Source organism: Empidonax traillii, unplaced genomic scaffold (genome assembly GCF_003031625.1).
Source record: "Empidonax traillii isolate 1590-97213 ecotype Southwest subspecies unplaced genomic scaffold, ASM303162v1 scaffold374:size1477467, whole genome shotgun sequence".
Taxonomy (NCBI): Eukaryota; Metazoa; Chordata; class Aves; order Passeriformes; family Tyrannidae; genus Empidonax; species Empidonax traillii.
The window spans coordinates 1,413,742-1,437,484 of NW_020955567.1; the positions used below are offsets into that span (position 1 = coordinate 1,413,742).

The following is a 23,743-nucleotide window of genomic DNA, read 5'->3' on the forward strand; positions in this document are numbered from 1 at the left end:
ACTCAGTATTCTCAAAATTATGCTGGATACCAATATACATTGGAACAATCCAGATATCCCTTTTACAGTCCTGGACTCTGACAGGGGATGCATAACTTGAGTAGTGGCGGCTCTTCCAGTAACACAGAGCTTCACTCAGTGCCTGATGTGCCCATTCTCTCATTTCAGGCGAAAAGTATGGCCTCCTAACAACCTGTTTTTAGTAAGGCAGATAATCCACAAGCTCCATGCAAAGGATGCTGGGCTACCTGAATGCTGGTACAAGCAGCTTTATGAAGACTTTGCCCAGAGAGAATAACCTAAATGGGGGATCCGGAGTTAAAATAAGTTCCATCTGCATACACCACGGTGTCAGGCTCTGCCTTGAGTTGCCCTTCCTTCGTAGCTGCGTGGGGAAACGTCTTCACCTCAGAGCTGAGGGGCAGGGGACGGTGATGGGCTGTGGGTGCGTGTGGGTGACACTGATCCTGTGGGACACTGACACCCCTGGACTTCACCAAGCGGCTTCTGCCGCTCCTGGGGCTAGTTCGGCGTTGCCAGGCTTCTCAAAAGACCACACTTTTGCTGAAGCGACACCACCCCGGCGCGACAGCATCAACTGCCCCGCCGCTCCGGGCCGCCCGGACGGAGCCCAGACCCCCCCGGGCCGCCCTGCCCACCCCGGGGGCGGGCGGGGAGAGGGCGCTACCCCGCCATTGGGCGGCTCGTGCCCTGGGGGCGGGCCGGGCCCGGCCCTCGGTGGAGTGCGGGGATGGCCCCGCCTGAGGGTAGCGGGCACCTCCGCGCCGCCCCGCCGGCCGCGGGGCCAGCGGCACGGGAGGCGGAGGCAGGGACGGGAAGAGAAGGGCCGCCCTCGCCCACCTCGGCGGCGGAGAGGGAGCTGGGGGAGCGGAGGCGAGGGGCGGGAGGAGAAAGAGAGAGAGCGAGAGCGCGGGCGCGGGGCGGCTTTCCGCGGGTGTGTGCGGGGAGCGCGGGGGCGGCGGGACACGACCCGACCCGACCCGACCCGACCCGAGACGGGGTGCGGGCACATGGAGGAGCGGCGCGGTGCGGGGCCGGCCCGGGTGGGCGGCAGGCGCTGAGGCAGCGGCGGCCCGGGGACGCTGCGGGCACGGCAGCCGCGGAGCGAGCCATGCGGGGGGCGAGGCGGCTGGCGGGTCTGCTGTGCCCCGTCTCCCTGCTCCTCACCGCGTCGTGGGGAGTCCGCTTCCACCCGGGACAAGGTAAGCGAGCGGCAACAAAGGCGGCGACCGTCCCGGGGGTCCTGGCCCTGCGGAGTGCGCCGTGCCCCGCGGGGCAGCCGCCTTTCCCGGCCCCGGCGGGCGGGAGGAGGCAGAGCTGCCGCCCAGTGGCAGCGGGGCGGCCCTGGGGCGGCGGGGCCGGGCGGTCGCCGCGGGGTCTCTCCGGCGTGCTGGCTGCTGCCCCCCGCCCCCCGCCTGTCACCGGAGCCCGGGCTGGCGCCACGAGTGCCGTGCCAGGAGCCGTGCGGATGCCAGCGAGGGCTTGCTGTGCTGCGGGGGCAGGCTGAGCCTCCTGCACTCTGTTGCAGAGACCTTAGTGAAGCAGCTCTCCTCCTATGAGATCATCACACCTGTTCGAGTGAATGAGTTTGGAGAGGTTTTCCCGCACACGCATCACTTCAGAAGGAGGAAAAGGAGCTTGGAGGCACCGCTGGAGCCTGCTGCTTTCCGAACACATTACCAACTCAGTGCATACGGGCAGGTCTTCCAGCTCAACCTGAGTGCTGATGCAGACTTCGTTTCTGCTCAGTACACGGTGGTGCACGTCGGCGCCCCGAAGAAGCAGTCCTCCCCTGATTTGCGCCACTGTTTCTACCGTGGTCATGTCAATGCCCAGGAGACGCACATGGCTGTCTTCAGCATCTGTGGTGGCTTGGTAAGCATGTTGATCACTGCTTCCTGTCTCCATTCATATTCTCCTCCCTGAAAGAAATGTGGTGGGATGCCTTTGCCGGAGAGCTAAGCTGGAAATTCTTGGGCATCGTTCCAAATAGTTGGTCATGAAATGTCTTGGCATCAGCAGTGTGCAGTCATGATGCTACTTTTTTGGTGGGATATACAAATGCTGCTTTCAAAGGATCTGTTGCTGGCCAATAATATAGTTGGTTGATGTAACTCCTAACACCAAGAGCGTTATAACAGGGGAAAAAACCATAACTTAGAAACACAGTAAGCTATTGATTTGATAAAATGATGCTGTCAGTTGGCATCAGTTATGTGTTCATAGCTTAACAGATACTGTGATTATGAGTGAGGAATAATGGTGCTTGAGATGATGGGAGAGGAGCTAGTGTTGATCTTTTTTCTTCCTCTACTTTCAGTAACACTGTAGAGGTATGTTGTATTCTAGAAAGTGTGCAGCAGTGCTTTCTAAGCACGTTTCTCATAAAAGGGAATGGGAAATTTCCTGCTAATTTCAGTGGGAGTATGTCTATGAAACACTTCTTAAGAACTGAATTGAGCAAACAAGTCAAAACTGCAAAGATATACATTCTTTACTTATCTCTTCATAGAATTTATTATGTCCTCCAAACTGATAATGGAGAAATAGTATCACATAACTGTCTATCAAAACAGTTGTTTGTGTTGCTGAATTTTGTAATTTTTTGCCTAGAAGTCATGAAGACTCCTATCTAGTACTTTACCATGTCACTATTTATTGAAATGCTGAGCACAAGTCTGTGTGACGTGCATACTGTAAAAATAGGATGTTGTAAATCTTACTGAGAACTTAAGTTGAGGTTGTTCAGGTTTTTTGCAGTCACTCAGGAAAGTAAAGGTGTATTTTTGGGACCTGAAAAAATCCAACTTTGTATTCTAGTCACTTTCTACTAGCATACAGAAAATAGAATGGAGTTCATTGGATGTGTGTAGGAGCATTTAATATGTATTAAAAGAAGGTGATACATGTGATGAAAGAGAGAGTCAAACGTAACTTGTACTTGAGAGACATGTGCTTATTCTTGGATATTTGGGTATATACAACCTTGTCTTTGGGTTTAGGTGTGGTAACTTTGTCTAGTCCTTGGAAATGACTGGAGAAGTGAGCATTTGAGAACAGTAATTCTGTATTCTTCTGAGTGTTTGTAAAGCACAATATATAGGTAAAAAACTATCCTTAGTTCTTGACTGTGTTATCCAAAACCCAGTTCAAACCTATACTGAACGCACTATGTTGTTCTAACAGAGGGAATAGAAAAGATGAGGGATCACAAATATGGTTGGTTTTGTTTTATTTTTTTCATGTTTTAATAGTTGCTCAAATACCATTGGATTGGGAATAATATACTTGATATGGAATGAGAAGTTTTAAACCTTTCTCTTTTCATAACCTTTTTTGCCTGTTTGAATTCTATTCCTGTAAAGCATTGCTCCTCATTGCTTGAAGGGACCATGTGCACTGAAAACAATTTTTCTGGAAAACTTGTACCTACTGCACATAAAAGTTGTCTCAACTACCTATTATTTAGCAATTCGCAACCTCTTCAGCACAAGACCCTCTTCTTCTCTGTACCAATTTGAATGTCTCACTTCTCGTTTTTCTCTCCCTTCCCTCCCTGGCCCCTCACTGGTACAATACAGCCTGCATCACGTATGTGGCCACTCAGAAATCCCTGAGTGCCTTTAAAATGAGCCTTTGCCTCTTCTAGATGAGCCTTGTGAACTTTCACTGCGGCTTCCAGTTGGACTCTGTGTCATCAGTCATTACCTGACGGACAGATTGCCCAGCCTGAGCCACCAGCAAAGGCCTTTCTATCCTGATGCTCTCAGGACCTTCTCTTACCTCTCGTTTCACCTTCTGCCCAGGCAAGCACAGCCTTTGAGGGCATGCAGCATACCCAACATTATGGCTGCTTTCTCCTCACTAATGAAGCTGGCAAGGTTTTCAGAAGAAGAAGTAGAGCCATGCATGGGTGCTGGTGCACTTTTGTGGGACATGCCTATAGTTTCCTGGGGAGGGACTGTGGGGGACAAAGAGGTTGTCATAGCCAGCTGGTTGCCTATAACTGCATAGAATGTCCTCCAAGCTGACTCAGAACCTTCAAACTTATGTTCTTCCTCATCCTTATGGATTCAAAGCAAATGTGGCACTCGTCGTGTGACTGTCAAGGGAGTTCAGAGAAGTATGGATGTGAAAAGAGAGAAATAGAGGCCAAGTGGAATTGTCCTTTGAGATCTTATCCTCCCTGAATGCATTCCCCGCTCCTAGATGGAGCTACCCTCAAAAATTAGCAAAAAGGTGTTTTTATTCTCAAGGTTTTTAAAATTTCATAGGTTTGTGCATTCAAAAAATGTACCTGCAAAAATACAACAGTCAGTTACTGCTCTTTTACTGAACAGTGCCATGCTTCATGAATACATCCAAACATTAGTTGGATTGCTGCTGAGGTAAGATACTATTTATTGTGAGTGAGACAATAGAAAACCAAACTAGTGACTCAGTAACCTTGCCTTATATTTGTTTTAAGTAAATCCCTTCGTTTTGTAGGATCTGTTCTCCTTGATGCTGAACTTGAGCTTAGTGTAATGGAAGTTAAAAAGATATTGCTTTGAACTATTAGGTATAATTTTGTCTTCCAGCTTTGCATATATAAGGCATTTGCTTATATTTGACCAATACTGTAAAAGCTAGGAAGGAAAAAATGACTTGAACGTAGGTATAAAGGTACAAGAGATGTAACAATAGAATTTCAAAAATTGCTCTGAAGATGCACCTTAATCATCTGAAGTGAAACCAGGTACTTGTGTTCATTTTGTCCTGTAGGCATCTATCCCCAAGTTCTGCACTACTTCTTTCACAGCTTCACTCCTGCTTCTCAAATTCCATCTTTTTTTTTTTTTTTGCATTATTGTGTGGAGTGTGTTCTCCCTCTCCACTCTGCTTTGCTTTTTCACCCTCAGTAAAGCCTTTTTCTGGGTGTACTAGGAGCACGTACAACCCAGAGTATCCACGGAGCATTGCTTAATGGTTCCTGACACCCTGTATGCAGTTTTGTTGTGTTACATTTCAGAGCAAGCCCTGGGTTCAGGGGTGCAAATGGCACAGGGAGGTTAGAAGGTCAGCAGGGAGTCTATAGTAATTGCAAGAACAGAGTGTGTAATTAAGGAACTTTGGGATCCATCAAAGGCAGAAGGTCATTTGGAGTGATGGCCTGGGTGCCTAGTTGAATATCTGATCATATACAGGCATATTTCTTGCATCTGCAGAGTAATTTTTGAGATTCCATGCTTTATTTCACTTTTTTTTCTTACGTTCTATGTCTTTTGTTACTTTTACTGCATTAGTCAGTTATAGCTTTGTACAAACACAGGAAACAAGATCTCCTGAGGATGTCCCTGGATGCTTGTAGACAAAAGAGAGCTCTCAAATGTTAGCCAAACAGCAAAATCAAAGAGATAAAAACCCAAAAGCTTAAAAATCATTTAACTTTTAAGAACATGCCGTACAAGTTTATTGACAAATACAAGCAAATACCAGTGAATGTCTTAAAATAAGGGAACTGTCACTCACCATTTATTACTAGAATGCACCTTCAGTTCCTAGCAGGACCCCATCTAAAGAGTTAAAAGTAGAAAAGTACATGTGAATCTCTTCTTGCGTGGATTTGATAGCTGTCGGCTTTCTGCAGTCCGGGAGGGCAGGACTGCTTTGTTCTAACGTAGCTTTGAAGTGTAACAAGGTCTGTGTGACAAGTTCCTTAGCAGCTCAAGGAAGACCCTTGGTAACACTACTGTACATCAGACTTACTTTTGTCTGGAGAATGGCAGGAGTATGAACATACATGAGGATCTTCAGAATCCTCAGTACAAGAGATTGTGTTTATTTTTTATTAATACGAGTCAGTGAATCACTTTTATGAGAGGTTTTGAAAACAATTCTGCCTGGTACTATGGATGGGTACAGGAAGGAAAAGTAGGCAGTCCTGGAATTTCTTTTAATGAAATGTGATTTTTTTTTTAAACTATTTGGTAAATAAAACCCTAAAAAATAAGGCCCAAGAAGCTAGTGTTAGTGTAACCAGCATCTGTTTTCTTGTGGAGATTTAGTGGAGGTCACAGACTCCAGATACTTGCTCCCTGGTTTTGTGCTCCTTAGTACTAATAACTTCAACGAGTGAAACGAACTACGTCTTTTTTTCCAAGACAGCTCTAACACTTGTAACTGAAAGATATGCTTACCTTGATGTAACTTAAAGCATTACCTTAGAAGCTGTCAGTTCAAAAAAGTTACCTTCCAAACCTGAAAGGGAGGATAGTTTTCAGCATTCAGGTCATATGTATAAACCTATGAGCATCCGTAAAGCACATGCTAGGTTTTGTAGGTTTTTTTCTTAAAATACTGATTCCATCATAAGCTAGGGAAAAAATCCTATGAAAAGATCAACTCAAGACAATCCTTGTTTAAACAAACCAAGTTTTAGTGCTAATGACTGACTGATGTGAGGATTTCCACGAAGTAGTTCTAGTTCTAGTTTCTAGTTTGTCATATAGGTATACAAGATGATACTCCAGCCCTAAGTCTCTGCAAAACAGGAAAAAATTCAGTGCTTCCATTACAGCCCTGTGCATTTTCTCTGATCAGTGGTTTCAAGTAAAAGGATTTACTTTGTAGGTTAAAGATACAATGTTCTTTCTTTTTGGCTGTTGTTTATGTATCTAAACAGAAGAAAAAGTGACCAGGAAATAGACTGAACACTATCTTTACTACTTGGAAAAGGTCTGGATAAAGAATTTTGTCCTTGATTGTTTCATTTAATTTTCCTTTTTTCTGCTTTCTTCTGTTTACTTATTCTTTTGCTCTTGACTTAATTTCTTTTGCAATTTTCATCTCATTTACTTTGGTTTACTTTCCTATTGATTTTTCCCTAATATGTATTCACACAATTAAGACCAGTTTTTAAACGCTTCCACTTCTGTGACACTTGATCTAGCATTTTTCAACAAAAGTCCATTTTAATGACTGCAGTTGCCTCAAATCTTCCCAGTGTTGCTCTGATGGTCACAGAATGAATGAAATACATCTTATTATCTCATATTTTTTTAGCTTCATTTTGCCACATGTAGTCACTATGCATATTTCACATACATCTGAGAATGGACCATAACACTTGAATTTACTTCAGTATGATTCTGTGTCCCAGAGTCAAATTCTGCCTGCCTGCCTTCATTACTATTCATCACACAACTTGTTATAAAATAGTGAGATAGCTTAGGTGCCCCCCTACAGCTGTTATAAAAAACCTGAAACCTCTCCAGTATATTTTCCCCAGGCTCTTCTTTTCCAGAAAGTATTTCCACAGGTGCTATACCTTCACACATGGGCCAGCATAGATCAGCAAATACGATTGGTAATGGCAATTGTAAATGGAGGAAATATATGGAATTGCTGATTGTGCAGCTGAAGATCTGTCACAGAAAACATCTTTATTGAAAGCAGTAGGATCTGAGTATGTGCCTTGCTGCTCACCAGCAGTTCTGCATGAATTGTCCTTTAAACAGACTGGGACCTGCTTATGCAACATTTTATGTCAAGGGTGCTCAACCATCATTGGCCTGCCTTTTACCCACATCCTGTGTCTGGTGGCTTTCCTCCTCTATGGCTACTTGGGCTCATTCTATTTGCCAAATAAATTGTTCTGATGACTGTAGCCTGTTAACTACTGCCTTTATGGTTTGGATCTATGTGACACGGGTGAGTTTGCTGGAAAGCAGTGGACAGCCACAGAAAGTTTGGTTTACTTTTATATATATATATATTTACATATATCCATGTTCAATAAACTTCCAGAAAGTACACAGAATGTTCTGTGCATGAGTGTGAGTGATAGGAATGTCAGGGGAGGGCAGAGGGAAACCACACATGGCCCTTTGCTGTCACTAGGTGAGCTAAATTACTGAAATGGTGTGCATGCAGCTTTTTGGTTGGTTGGGGTTTCTTTGGGTTTTTTGTTTGTCTGAAATTAATGCTTCTATCCCCAAGTGGCAGTCAACAAGTCAACAGTTAGCCATCATGTGTCTTGGGAAACTTTGTACTCTTGGAATAGATAGGCTTTCCACATGAGATAATGTATCTGCGATAGTCTCAGTTCTCATTCTGTTTCAGACATAGCCTCATGTAGAAAATGGCAAGGTTATTGTAGCAAACCCAGACCCTGAGAACTGGTTATACCTTCTGGGAATGTACATATTGACAGAAGTACTCAAGGTAGCTTGAGCTTGTATGGCGGACTAAAGTGAAAATCCAACCAGACCTTGTGTGTACTTGAGTGATAACTGCCTGATGGTGCTTGTGAGGTTGAAAGGACTATATGGAACTGTTCATCTCTCAGTGAGAGAAAAAGGTGGTTCTGCATGTACTTGAACACATTAAAACTAGGACATTCTCTTTAAATGGAGATAAGTTGCAATTGTAAATTTTCTTGACATTATCTGAGATGGTCAAGGCAAGATGATATGAAGGAGTTTCCTCCAGGATTAAGAGTATGGATTTCCTAGATCTGTGGTCAGTTGGAATACTTAGCTTGATGATAGTTTCTGGTAAAACCAACCCCTCTAAAAACCAAAAATCAAAGCCAACAACCCTCCCACAGAAAACCCCAAACAAACAAACAAACAAATCCTTTAATGTATATGTACCATTTTGTTTTGCCAGTTTCAACAGATACTGCAGAATAGCTGCCTTTCTGTAATGGAATCTCCATGCACATAACTATGAAAAAAAACTGTTATGCATATTTTTAGTTGACTTGGGTAGCTTGTCCATCGTGAATTGTATATAAAGGTAAAAATAAATAAGTGACCTGTTTCTCTTCCACTCCAATGAATCTTGTTAATTGCCATGAACCTCTGATCTTTCCAGCTGGCTTTGAGATTGTTATTGTAATAATATCTCAAGTTTTCTGCTATTTAACCCGTCTCTTTTTGTTACAAATTGTATTTAGAAACTCCTGAAATACTGTTTTCATTAGGTTTCAGCCAGACTTTCATGCCTACAATAGCTTTACAAAGCGATGTTCAGGGTATCAATTGCCAGGTTTTATATCTCCTTCTTTCCTCTATATGTTATTTTTTCCTGAGTGAAAGTAACTTGGCAGTAAGGACACTGGATCCAGTGCTATGGTTATCAGTATGGTTATATAAGGTGTGATTTAAACATACAAATAGATAAGATTTCTTTAGGCATTTACATGGAACTTAAATTTCAGTCTGTAAATAGGTAATTTTATTTAACCAGTTATTAGATGCCTTTGTAGACCTGGATGCTTCCAAGCTTAGGTGAATGCCCCATCAATTCTTTCAAGGTGTGATTAAGCATGCTAAAGTGTTATTACTGTCAGCTTATGAAATCTTAACATCACAGAATTTGTAAAGAGATGTAGTTAGATCACAGTCAAACTTACGATGGAAGTTTTTTTTTTTCCTATAACAAACTTTTAGCATTTTATACTCTTTTTAAGAACTTTAAACATAATGTTGCTTTCAATCACTCCTGGTAAGATTTTAGATATTTCTTCCTGTGACTCAGGTGGTGTATTATTTATGATTGAATTGCTATTTTCTTATTTCTATTATATTAGCTCTGGTCTTAAGATATTAGCTTGCAACCACTAGCTCTTGTTGTGTTTCTAGCTGAATTATCTTCTAGTAGAAATACTCCTTCCGGATGTTGGCAGTGTACCATGATCAGATAGCCTCTAATACTTCTTTCTTTAGTGATTTAATTAAGCTATGCTATTTAAGTCTTTAATTAAAAAACATAACAGTGAAACAGGAAGAAAAAGGTGAAGGGCTTCTCACATGATTCAAGAGCTTTGAATAAACACAAGGGGGGAGGGATGGAAGAGAGGAAGAGAATAATAGAAAAGGAAGGGATTTTGTAATTTACTTTGACCATTAAAATACTCTTGCTGTAAACTTACTTGCAGGTTTTTAAGCTGAGTTGAGAAGCCATGAAAAGTACTTGAGTGTGGGAATAAAGCTTACCTGAAGGGGAATCTGCTGGTTAAGAGTCATGTTTTCCAGAACTTCAGTTGTTCTTTTAGAGTTTTTGTGAAACCTTTTCAATTGTGCTGTCGGGCATATTAATTCCTCATTTATGAAACCTGTGTCCCTTATGTTTTCCATGCATTCTATGAAGTTGCTATTATACACAAAGATGTAACTTGTGTATGGGCCATGGTGCATTCTTTAACCATAGTTTCTGCAGTATTTATTTCTATTGCTTTTGGAAGAGAGCAAATACATTGATTAAGACTATACAGTTTTAAGCCACTTTAAACCATGAAGCCATACCATATACAGTGAAGTAGCTGTGTTGATTCACTGAACGTTGATGTAATATAAAGTGTTTAACTCATCCATAGTATTTTAAATCCAAAAAGTAAATTATAATTCTCATATGGTTTTCTCATAAATTTCCTCAAATCTATGCATATACATAGTCCTTGGTAGCACTCTTTCTTTGGACCACTTATTTATGATGTGCAAGAGACCATTTTCAATTTTGTACTCCACTTCTGCTGAGGAGGTCTTTTAAATTTACTTTTATCTCTTTATCTGAGAACAGAAATAGAACGTTACAGATGGATTTCTTGTTAGATGATTTGAGAGGCTATAGTGGGTTGACCCTGGCCAGATACTAAGTACCCACTTAAGCCACTCTCTCATTCCCCTCTACAACTAGACAGAGGAGAAAAATTGTAGCAAAGGGTTCATGAATCGACATAAGGACTGGAAGAGATCTCTTGCTGATCAGTGTCATGAGCAAAACAGACTCAAAGTGGGGTTATTAATTAAATTTATTACTAATAGCATCAGAGCAGGAGAATGAGAAGAAAAATAAATCTTAAAAACACCCTCTACCTCTCTCTCCTTCCAGCTTCTATCTTTTCCCCCCTAGTGGCTCAAGGAGATGGGGAATATGGGTTACAGTCAGTTCATCACAGATTGTTCGTGCTGCTGCTCAGGGAGAGGAGTCTTTACCCTGCTCTGGCCTGGGGTCCCTCCCATGGGAGACAGTCCTCCATGAACTTCTCCAGTGTGAGTCGATCCCATTGGCAACAGTTCTTCACAAACTGATGCAATGTGGGTCACTTTTCCATGGGATGCAGTCCTTCAGGAACAGGCTGCTCCACCATGGGTCCCCCACAGGACCACAAGTCCTACCAGGAAAACCTGTTCCAGCGTGGGCTCCTCTCCCCCGAGGTCAGCAGGTCCCTGCCAGGACCCTGCTCCAGCATGGGCTTTGCATGGGGTCACAACCTCCTTTGGGCATGCACCTGCTCTGGCATGGGCTCCTCCACAGGCTGCAGGTGGATCTCTGCATCCTGGTTATCCTCCATGGGCTGCAGGGGCACAGCTGCCTCACCATGGTGTGTGCACCATGGGCTGCAGGGGAACCTCAGCTCCAGCACCTGGGGCACCTTCTCTCCCTCCTTCTGCACTGACCTTGGTGTCTGCGTTGTTGTTCACATGTTCATTCACCCTGCTCTTCTCAGCCTGCAATTTTCATCTGCCCAATAACTTTTTTTTTCTCCTTCTTAAATGTTACCACAGAGGCATTACTGTCATTCCTGATTGTCTCAGCCTTGGCCAATGGCAGGTTCATCCTGGAGCCGGCTGGCATTGGATATATCAGACATGTGGGAAGCTTTTGGAAGGTTCTCACAGAAGCCACCCCTGTAGACCCCCCACTACCATACCACTCAGTTCATCTTTTCCAGTAGAAGTCTGATATTCTATTATGGAAATTAAGTTTAGTTTAAAATGTAACTCTATCCTTTTTAGTTCTGGGCTACTATTCGCATAATCTGTGTGTTCTTTGTAAAATCTTAAAGTCTGTTTATTGGAAAAGCCATGGAAGAAACAAATTCAAAATATCTGCTCATCCTGTTTGAAAGAATAGAATGGAAATAAAATGTATGCGTGAAATAAAGCAGTAGCAATAAAGTTCTTCCCTAAGTCTAGAAGAACGTGCATTAAATGTCTGTTGGCTAGAAATAGGGTTTATGGTACGTCAGGAGAAAAGAATTAATTAGCTTGTTAGTGTTGACCAATAATGTGGGGTCACATTTATTATGTTTTGTTTAATGGGACTTTAATGGCCAGTCTCTTCGCGAACGAAGAACCGGGGAAGGTCTTTCCACCTTCCAGCCTGCGCATTGGATTTTTTAGGTGAGACACAGTGTGCGCGGAACTGAGCCCACCCTTTAATCCTGAGGTTCATCTGCCGGGGCCAAGCACGCTTGGACGGTGGCAGGGAGGTCCTCAGGACGTAGATGGATTGCCTTACGGGCTAACGAGCTCCATCTGCCCGGGGAGGGGCCCCGACCGGGAATCGAACCCGGATCTCTGCAGTGACAGTGCAGTGAATTTTCCCCTGGACCACCGGGGGCTCCCGCGGGACTTTAATAGTATATGTAATAAACACTAACATGAGTCTTAGTGGCAGATATTGATGGTTTGTCCCTGAGTGACATGCTCTTGTCTGTCCCTGTAATTTTTCCCAAAGGTTGCATCTTAGGACTAACTGACAAGCTGTGTCATGTCTATTTTCCTGAGGCCCTTTCCAAGGAGACACATGGTGTTCTCAGTATGCTTGGTCTGCTGTCCTCTACAAATCGCATGCCCTGGAAACACTGGATGTGAGAAGGCTAAACTGAATGTAAAAAGGATCTGGCATGAAGAATACTTGCAAAGAATTTAAATGAAGCTGAATGGAAAAAAGTGCTTCTACGAGTTAGATTTAAACAGTCTTGAAGAACTGTTAGATTTAGATGTTAGATCTAACTCTATGAGTTAGATTTAAAAAGTCTTGAAAGGAAAATACTGTTTAGCTGCGTGGTGCAGAGGATCCATTGATGCTGTGTTTGCAGTATCTTTAATAATGTTATGTATCAGGCAAGATTACAGATATCCTGACACTTGCCTGAAGCCTAATAGACTGTTAAACAAAGAAAACTGGTAACTGCTTAGAAGGATCCCAAATTCGAGGGATATTACAATTCCAGTAAAATACCCTGGATACTAAGGTAGTCTGCAGCAGTTTTTAAAGACTTAGTAGGTTGTTTTAGAAAGAAACCCTTCTCTTCTCATTTATCCTCCTCTGCTACTCTCTCTGTAACCTGGAGTTTCAAGGTTGACATGAACATTTAATCTCTTAAAGCATATTACATAGATTATTGCTATTATCTTATTAGTCAGCATACCTCACTGGCAAAAGATCTGCCAGGATGCAGCACAACTACTCACTTGAGATGCTTAACGGACTTAAGTGAGGAAGTTGCTAAAACGTCTGAAAATAATTAAATGAAATTCTTACATGTGTTTTCCTCCTCATGGTCTCCTGAAGTGAAGTTCTTAAGTCATAGGAAGCTATAAATTTGGTTGGAAGTGCAGTAAGAAAGAAGCGATTCTGTTTCAGGATTTCATAATTAAAAGGATTATGGGGCAGGGGGGTTGGGGAAAAGGAGCCTAATTTTTGTTCTTTGTGTATGTGCCAGTGCTTTTGTTAGTAATCAGGTTCATTTGGTTCCCATTACATTGCTACCCATGTGTGTCTGAGATGGGCGGGGGGGTGTTTGTGTTGGGGGAATCAAGGAGAAAAACACTTTAATATCGCTGTCATCTTTGAATTCTTGGTACTCATTTCAAAGTCTTTAAAAAGAGTATCAGGTTAACATTGTTTCTAATCTATAAGGAAAATTCAATTTTAGAAGAAAAATATTTTATAAATTATGTTAAGGACAGAAGGCAACAAATCAGTCCAGAATTTAGACAACACTCAAATTATGAAGTTCTTGATGGCCTCTGCTCTCCTTTGCAGAGTTCCCAACTGGTCCTGCTTGGTTATACCTAGTTTCACTTTATTTTTGTGATCCCCTTTGTTTTATTAACTCTATATAGTGTTTACCTGTGATCCTTTGTTAATATGCAAGGTGGTCTGAGTTACTCTGGTGGGATAAGTCTCAGAAAGCAAACTTCTCTTGCCTTATCTTCCACCTTCCATCTTCAGTGCCCACTGAGGTTTCCTCTGTTTCTCATGTAAATGTATTATCATTACCTTCAAAATATTATCATAAATAATTTTTATGTCAATGAAATTTATTTTTATATCAGTATTTTTAGTGGAAAATAAATCAATTGCTTCTCTTACTTTCAGATGGGCACCTTTAAGGCACATGATGGTGAATATATTTTAGAACCTCTGATGAAAGCAGACGGAGGTGAACATGAAGATGAACATAACAAACCACATCTTATATACAGACATGAAGAACTTAAAAAAAAATATCCAAAATCCCACAAACCTTGTGAAGTTTCAGGTATAGTCATACTTTAAATTTCTCTGTGGCTTTTTCAAATGTCAGATTTTTTTTTTTTTTAAAGTGGCAAGATTTAATGTCATAAATAATATTTCTCCAGATTGTTCCATTTGAACCTACACATTTCTTTCACATGGGCTTGACAGCTCTTCCTTTTGTTTTGTGTCAGTGATTAATTCAAAAGTAGGACAGAATGTGCAAGTAAAAAAAAATGATGATATTTCAAGAACTTCTCTGTGGGTTTGATTTTTTACATATGGGACAATGTAGGTGTAAGAGAAGATCCATGGGAGTTGTTTCTTGTATTCATGAAAGATAATGAGCTTATTGTAAGTCTAACAGATAACACAGGACATCTGTCTTCCTTAATAATGGAAAAATCTAATATTACCCATTAGTGAAGATTTTTGTCCTTATGAGTATTTTAATAATGTATTCATGCTACATTTTAATAATATTTAGTTTTATTGAAAATAGAGTGGAGTAATTTACAAGCACATTATTAGGATATGTGACAAGTGAATGGTTGTACTTTCACAGATTCACAGCATATAGGTTAATCATAATCATGGTCCTCTGATTATTACCCACTTCTGGTTTTCAGGTTGGTAGTGATGAGGTTTAGAGGTCCTAGGGCAATCAAAAAGGACTTCAGGGCACTGGGACAACTAGTTGAAGGGACAGGATCACAGGTGGTGTTTTCCACCATCCCTTAGGTAACAGGGAAGAATGCTGAAAGAAACGGGAGAACCCACCTGATGAACAAGTGGCTTAAGGACTGGTGCTATCCTAGGGATTTTGGCTTTTTTGGGGTCGTTTGCCTGGCACCAGGCTGGAGACAGATGAGGTTCACCTGTCTAAAAGGGGAAAAGGTCTCTAGCCCGTGAGTTGGCAGGGCTGATTGAGAGGGATTTAAACTAGGTTTAGAGGGGGAAGGTGGTAAGACCAGGCTTACTAGAGATGAACCTGGGGATGTCAAGCCTGTGCTGGGGGTGAAATCAATAGCCCAGCTAAAGTGAATCTACACTAGTGCACAGGGTATGGGAAACAAAGAGGAGGACCTGAAAGCCTTTGTGCAGCAGGAAAGCTATGATGTAGTTGCCATCACAGAAACATGGTGGGATGACTCACATGACTGGAGCGTTGCCATGGATGGCTACAAGCTCTTCAGAAAGGACAGGTGAGGAAGGAGAGGCAGTGGGCTGGCTCTGTACAGTAGGGAGTGTTTTGACTGTATAGAGCTCAAGGATAATGATGATAAGGTTGAGTGCCTATGAGTAAGAATCAGGGGAAGACTAACAACGCAGAAATCCTGGTGAAGGTCTGTTGTAGACCACCCAACCAGGATGAAGAGACAGATAAAGTATTCTATAAGCTGCTGGGTGACATTTCATGAGACAGAAACTCAACACAGTGGAGAGGAGGCAGTCTAGGACATTCCTGGAATGTGTAGAAGATAACTTCCTGACACAGCAGGTAAGTGAGCCCACCAGGGGTGATGTCCTCCTAGACCTGTTTATGAACAGAGAAGGGCTAATGAGAGATGTGGTGGCCAGAGGCTGTCTTGGGCATAGTGACCATGAGATTTGAGTTTTTGATTCTTGGTGAAGTAAGGAATGGGGTCAAGAAAACTTCTACCTTGGATTTCTAGAGGGAGGATTTCGTCCTATTCAGGACACTGAGACATATTCTTTGGCAGCTACTTTTTAAGAAGGAAACGTAGCTTCCAGAAAGACGGTGGAGATTTGTTCAGAGGGGGCTAAAGTGTGTAGTTAGCTGTGTAAGTTCTGAAGAGTAGTGACAATTCAGGTATGCTTCTGAGGTAAGTGTTTTTATGTGAGCTGTTAGTAAGGTGATTCTGAAAAATGCATGGATTTTATGTATCAGAAGCCTCTGGTGACTAGACTATACAGCATTATTGGAAGTATTACAGTACTTAGTTTGGAGATATCTGAGATTGTATATTTCCTTTAGAACCTGATCCTACATAATGAATATTTACAAAGGTGTCAAGGAAGTCATTGAAGGTTTTTGATGGATACTTGCTTACAAAATAAACTATATTTATTTAAATATGTTACATAAATTTAAAAGTCAGTAGGGACCTGAATTCAGGAGCTGGGCCTAGTTTGTTTTGGTTTCTTCCAGTGGTGCCAGAAGTTTGAGTGTAAAAATATGTTTTGTTTAACTAACTTGCTTCCTTTGTTGTACCGCTTAAGTTGTACTGCTTTTCTTCTTCCAAATATACCGCATTCTAGGAACTACAAAATACTCCTGCCTTGTAACTAGTTTTTAACAAAGAATTCATTTATAATAGAGCTGTATGAAAATGTAAAAGACATCTAATCTGATGTTCCTATTACAGTCTTCTGTGTTTCATATAATTTTTTTTTTTTAGTTCTTGCAATGTTTCTCTTGGAAATAAGATCATAAATATAAGTTTGCTTTGTGATTCAGGATGCCCTTTGCTTCTTTACATTTAGAAACTGCATTTAATGGTAAATCTTTTTTGCTTTGCAGATAAAGAGTTGAAGAAGAGCACTTTATTACATTCAACCTTCAGCAGTTTAAATGAAGAGAGCAGTGTTTTACAGAAGTCTCTCGGTTTAAAGTATGCTTTAAATAACCTCTCTATAGAGGATGGTGGCAATCCACATTCCAGGAAAAAGCGTTTTCTTTCCTATCCAAGATATGTAGAAGTGATGGTTACAGCTGACGTCAAAATGGTTCGTCACCATGGGCAGAATTTACAACACTACATACTAACACTGATGTCAATAGTAAGTAAACTCTTGTTCTTAAGTATTAGCAATTTCAATTATTTCTGTTCAGTTGTTCTCTTTTCTGCAACTGTCCTGTCTTCTGGTTTGACCAAATTTTGTATCAAAAGAAAGAGATTCCATAAACAAAAATTAAAAAGTAGGGCCAAAATTTTGGATTGTGGATCTTTTCAGTTTAATGCAGTGTAAGGTGTCTAAGTGAAATGATGTGACTGATTTCCTGATTTTCTGTTGCTTTAGAAGAATTCTTAAGCTTCAGTGAGGTAAATGTATGGATTAATTACAGCAGATAGATGTTAAAATGCATTGTGAAAAAAATGCTTGGTCATAGTAATCCTAGTTTTCCAAGTTTTCAAGTAATTTTAGATGATTATGGGTCAGACTTTGAGTTGGCATCATTTGTTTGCGATCTTTCTGTAATAAATTCTTTTTTGAAACAAAAGTCATTACTTGTATTGATTCAGAATTTGGTGCAGTAAGTTTTGTATAATCAAAAAGTTTACCATGACCTCTGTTGAATCATAGGAAAAGCCATGCTAACATATTCTGCATTGTAATTGTTTCTAGATTTCTGTCCTTATATCTATTTAAGAAGCTTAATTTATATGAAACTGCATCTGCCTTGGGGCTTGCAAATTAAAGCACCTGCCATATAGGTATCTATAGAGATATCTGCTTTATAGACAGCTATTCACTTGACCAGTCACAGACATCTACTTTTGGATCAATTAATTTACTTCATAGAAGTGCCCAGTGCCATTTAAGAAGCCATAGGGCATCTGGCTTGGCCTGAGCTGCTTCACAAAGCTCAGAATCACAGGATATACTGAGTTGGAAGGGACCCACAAGGATCATCGAGTCCAACCCTTAGCCTTGCACAGGACCATCCCCAAGAGTCACATCATGTGCTTTAGAGTATGATCCAATCTTCATTACCCTCCTTTGGACACTCTCTAATAGCTTAATATCTTTCTTATATTGTGGTGCCCAAAACTGCACACAATATCCAAGGTGAGGTCGCACCAGTGCAGAGCAGAGCAGGACAATCCCTTCCCTCAACCAGCTGGTGATACTTTGATGCCAACTTCAACTCTGAGCTTTGGCTGCATACGTTTTCTCCCTACAGTAGCAAGCAGCATCTCTGAATTCTTACCATGTCACTTGACCTTGCTTCCATTGGGCATATACCTTCCTTTTTTGCCTTATTTCCAAGAGAAGATCCAAGCTGGCCCTCTGCCTTGCCTGCTTGACTTCTGACATTTGGGAATTGCCTGCTCCTGTGTCCTTAGGAGGTGATTTTTGAAAAGGGACCAGCACTGATGGATGCCAGCACCTGCACAAACATCTTCCCAGGGGACCTTACTTACTAACTCTCTGAGCAGTCTGAAGTCTGCTCTCCTCACGTCAGAGCTGAGATTTTGCTGACACTTTTACTTCTGTCAACAGAGATTTTAAACTTGATCCTTTCATGGTCACTGTGACCAAGACAGCCACCAATCTCCACTTTGTTCACAAGATCCACTCTGTTGACAAGCAGCAGATCAAGGAGGGCACCTTTCCAAGTCAGCTCCCTTAGGACCTGTGTCATAAAGTTGTCATTTAGTTTTTTTAGGAATCTTCTGGCACAGGTTATACCAGCTGTGTTATGCTCCCAGTTAACATCTGGCAAGTTGAAGTTCCACATATGGACAAGGGCAGTTGACTTGGAAGTGTCTCTTAGTTCCTCAGAGAATAATTTGTTTGTGTGATTTTCCTGGATAGGAGGTCTGTAGCAGACTCCCACAATGACATCCACATTATTTGTTTGCCCCTTGATTCTTACCCAGAGGCTCTCAACTGTGCCAGTGCCAGCTCTGAGCTCCATACATTCTAACCTTTCTATTACATAAAGTGCCACCCCTCTGCCCCTTCTGCCCTGCCTATCCCTCCTGAAGAGCTTGTAACCATCCAGCAGGGCACTCCAGTCACAGGTCTCATCCCACCAGGTTTCACTTATGCCAGTGATGTCAAATCTCTGCAAGTGTCCTGTAAATGATGAGTCGTAACTGCGAGTTGTGTATAGGTGTCTCATAAACTATAGCATGTGAAGGGATGCTGGATAATATGCAGTTAGACAACAAAACTGAATTCTGCTCACTCTAATATCTGCATATCCAGCTGATGGCAGTAGAGGTGCTGTCATCTATTACACAGATGATGTAGGCAAATGTAGAAGATGGAGTTTCCTTTTATTGGTTTATAAGAGAAATAATATTTTAAGGAGATCAGCATACTTTACTTGATTAGGTCTTTCAAATTTTTCTACTTCTAGTGGTGTGAAAGTCTGAAAGTTCATGTATTACAAAAAAAAAAAAAAAAATCAGTACTGAAAGTTGGTTTTTTTCTCTTTAACTTATAGTGCAGACCCAACTTGGAGTTCTTTTAGAACAAGTGATCCCAAAGATGCCATTTTTATAGAGACTTTTTTAATAAAGAGCTGTTCTAAGAAACAAAGCAAAGTGGCCAAAACATTATTTTAAAATGGAAGCTGTTTTTTACAGAAGTTTACAATAAGATGAAATAGAACATTTATGTTATAATTTTCATAAGGTGTTGTTGTGGTTATAGGTACTGGATTTTTTTTTTAAGAACAAAACATTGTTCCTGCATCTGTAGCTGTTGTTCATTCAACTACAACTCCTTACACTGCAATGTTTCTAAAATCTCTTTACTTACATAATTGGACTTCTAGGTAAATAAGAGAAGCATTGTATAATTGCTACTTTAGAGAATCAATGTATGAACAAACATTATACTCTAGTCTTGTAATAATTCTGAAACTTTTAATGTTATTCAGTTTTGGCTTGGATTTTAAAGAAACCTAAAAACTTTAAGCATATAAATCCCATTAAATTTTAATGAAACTTAGACATCTAGCTCCCAGAAGAACCTTTGAAATCCTGGCCCGTTTTTCTTTTATTTTCTTTGGGTTTTTTTATCAGCAACAAAGCCACCAAAGTAAACTTGCTGCTGTTTTGTGAGTGGAAAATAAGAACTGAAATATACTGCTAAATATTTTTAGGGTTTAAGTGTCTTGTCACTCATCCAATTCAACCTGAAAAGGCTTAACTCTCAGAATGCGAGTAATCCCATTGAACTGGAACTGGAATGCATTTTCCAATTTCTTTAAAGTTGCATAAATGTTGGCATTATAATTATTCACATTATTTATACTATGTCTTGGAAATACTTACTAGTTCTGATTGAAATATGTAATTCAAAGGACATGGAATACCTTTGCTGTAGAAATTTATTAAAAAATTTGTACTGAAATACAATAAAGGGTGGTATTATTTAATGTGAAATTCTAAATAAAATAATAAAGAATTCTGTGATTGCTTAACTTGCACTGTTTTTTATTGTTTCTCCAAGTGTTGTGTCATCAGAACAGGCAGTAAGCACTGCCTTAATAGATTTAGTAACTGGAAGACTTTATCTTAAACTTTATCTTCAGGAAGTTCAAGGCCCCTAACATGAAGGCTTGATCTTAGCAACTGAAGTAGTTAATTAAGACACTGGAGTTTACTATAAAAGCACCAAAACCACCTCCAATCTGGTTTCATGAGACATTTTGAGGTACTATCCTCATTTTCTGTATCAAGTAGCTGATTATTGGCATCCGTTTAAGTACTGTACTGCTTATGTAGTTAGTTTGATACTAAAAAACTACTTGGTCTGTTCTTAGTCTGTTTGCAGCAAGAGCAGCAAGAACTTTGTAATCTTGCCTTTTTTGAAAAGAAATCATGACATGTATAACCACCCGTGGTAGGGCTGTGGTGGCCAACTCAGATCATGAACTCAGCTGACTACCTAGTCACCTGAGTTCTAAAATTGAAGCATAGGTGAGGGGCAGCCATGCATTCAAGGAGAGGATTGAAACAGCATCAGTTTAGATCATCTAACGTGCAGTGAGACTGTGGAATCATAAAAAGGTGTAATATAATAGTACTATTATGATATGGTGTTAAAAGCTGGTGGGTTTGATTTTCATCAAGACAGGTTTCTGGCTTGGACTGCGCATAAACAACCTTGACTATCCGTTGTTTTGTTCATTGTGTAGTCTTTCAGATTTGTGCAAATGAAACTGCTATTGAAGGACCTTGAAATAGTTACTGTCATTTTAGTAATGTTTTGTGGTTACCATCATTTACTGAGACGTAAAATGTAAGGTAGTGAGTAACAGGTAAGATTTTTTCTAGTTGTAGCCTTGTTTATACTTTTTTTCCCATTGTGACAGATAACCATCATCATTCATCATTAAATATTTTCTATGTGGAAAGACTCCGTACACTGGTGTGCTGTCCCCATCATTAAAACAGCCCAATGATTTTGTCCTAATATATATAGACTGAATTTTAATAATGTTCTTATGCTTTCTTTGCAGGTCATCCTATGCAACAATTAACAGTTCATCTTTCCATAGCACTCTGGGAAAACATAGATGCATACTAGTCATTTCAGGTTGAATTGGATGAGTGACAATTTAAGAATATTTGGCATTACTGGTTGTGCCATATAGTCATAATTTAAAAATAGGTGTTAGAATTGAACAATTTGTAGGTTAATAATTTAATTTATATGGCTAGCGTCTGAAAGGCAATGAATATTGTTACATTCAGAATTTAGAGATGAATATATTGTTCCTTGCATCTGCTACTTGGACTACTAAGGTTCTATATTACCCCTTTTTCACTCAGATTAGTGTATTAGTACTAATGCTACAGGAATGTTCTGTGCTTTTTATCTCTCATAAAGTAAAATCTAGAAAGCCAGCACAAGGCATTTATTCCTTGACTTAGGCTTTATACCTTATTATGTTTTTTCTGTGTGTATAAAACCACATGATCTTGTGTATTTGACATGGTTAAAATGAAAGTGGGTATTTTTTTTATACACCAATGACTATACATAACAGAAAGCAATTATTTTCAAAGCATTTTTCATATGGAATTCTCTGAGCTAGACTTCTTGTTTATCTTGGTATGTGGGTATCTATGTGAGTATAAAAAACGCCTACTATTTTTTAAATTGTGACTATCCTTCTGCTCCAACTCCAGGGTGCCTGTATATAAAATGTCACAATGATACATCACTACATCTTGAGGTCCATCAGATAATACAGAGGTGATAGTGTGCCCAGGTAGCTAAGAAAGCCAATGGCACCCTGTCTGGTATTAGAAATAATGTTGCCAGCAGGACTAGGGAAGTTACTGTCCCCTTGTACTTGGCACTGGTGAGACTGCACCTCAAGTATTGTGTTCAGTTTTGGTTCCCTCACTACAAGAAAGTCATTAAAGTGCTGGAGTGTGTCCAGAGAAGGGCAGGAAGGTTGGTGAAGGATTTGGAGGACAAGTCTTATGAGAAGCAGCTGAGGGAGGTGCAGTGCTTTTTTTTTTCCTGGAAGAAAGGAATCTCAGGGAGACCTTATCACTTCCTACAACTACCTAAAAGGAGGTTATATTGAGTTGGGGATCAGTCCTGTCTCCCAAGTAACAAGCAACAGGAGCAGAGAACATGTTCTCAGGCTGCATCAGAGAAAGCTTAGGAAAGATTTCTTAATAGAAGGGGTTGTAAAGCCATTGGATCCAGCTGCTTGGGAAAGCAGTAGAGTCACCATACCTGGTAGTAGCTTAGTGACAGGGTTTCCTGGTGGACTTGGCAGTACTAGGTTAATGGTTGAACTCAATGATCCTAAGGATCTTTTCCTACCTAAGTGATTCTATGAAATTTTGCAGTATGTAGGGAGGCACATACTTGCCCATCTTTACACTTCACCGCTGTTAGTACCTAGGTACCAGCGGTTGTAGTTGATTAGATATTTGATGATTAGACAAGTACTTGTCTCTGACTTGCTCCTGAATAGTACACTGTTCAAGGACTATTCCTAAGGTGAAGCCTTGGTACTTTTTGATTATGACAAAGGTCTTGCTCTGAGCTATTTGGGATCCTCTCGTGAATAATGAGCCAAGCAACACTCATGTCTTTCTCTGAGTAGCTTCTAGTGGCTAGAGATGCCTGGCTATGGTTGTATCTTGTGAAATGATCTTTTGAGGTAGTCTCTTTCAGATACTGAAAGGAAGGATGTATTGATATCTGAGCTGTATGTGAGGGCATTTGATATGATCTGATTATAACCGTGGTGCATATTTTCATCAAACAGTTGTAGATGGTGATGAGCATGACTAAGTCATTGTTTGCTTAGTTATTGCAATATTAAAGGGATGTCTTTGCACCCATCTCAGTCACAAGAAAGAGCACAGGCATTCCTGACAAGTTGTTGTGGTTTCAGCCCAGCCAGCAACCAATCCCCACTCAGCTATTCGCTCATGCCCCCACCAGGATCAGGGAGAGAGTTGGAAGCTAAAAAATTCATGGGTTAAGATAAAGACAGTTTAATAGAGAAACCAGAAGCTGCACACACAAGCAAAGCAAGACAAGGAATTAATTCCCTGCTTCCCATGGGCAGGCAGGTCTTCAGCCATCCCCAGGAGAACAAGGCCCCATCACACATAACATTTACTTGGGAAGACAAACACCTATCAATCCAAATCTCTTCTTCCTCCTTCTCCCCCCCCCCCCC

General features: G+C 40.9%; 1 protein-coding gene across 4 annotated transcripts in view; it reads left to right on the top strand.

Annotated features, from left to right (window-relative positions):
* Positions 1–1,094: 1,094 nt before the first annotated feature.
* The window catches only part of ADAMTS20 (ADAM metallopeptidase with thrombospondin type 1 motif 20), a 62,669-nt gene continuing 40,020 nt past the window's right edge, over positions 1,095–23,743 (top strand). For all 4 annotated transcript variants that reach the window (XM_027892915.1, XM_027892917.1, XM_027892916.1 and 1 more), the window contains exons 1-4: positions 1,095–1,223; positions 1,550–1,896; positions 14,182–14,344; positions 16,865–17,124. In XM_027892915.1, the coding sequence (XP_027748716.1) occupies positions 1,133–1,223; positions 1,550–1,896; positions 14,182–14,344; positions 16,865–17,124 (861 nt within the window). In that variant the 5' untranslated portion in view covers positions 1,095–1,132. The remainder of the gene's footprint in view (positions 1,224–1,549; positions 1,897–14,181; positions 14,345–16,864; positions 17,125–23,743) is intronic.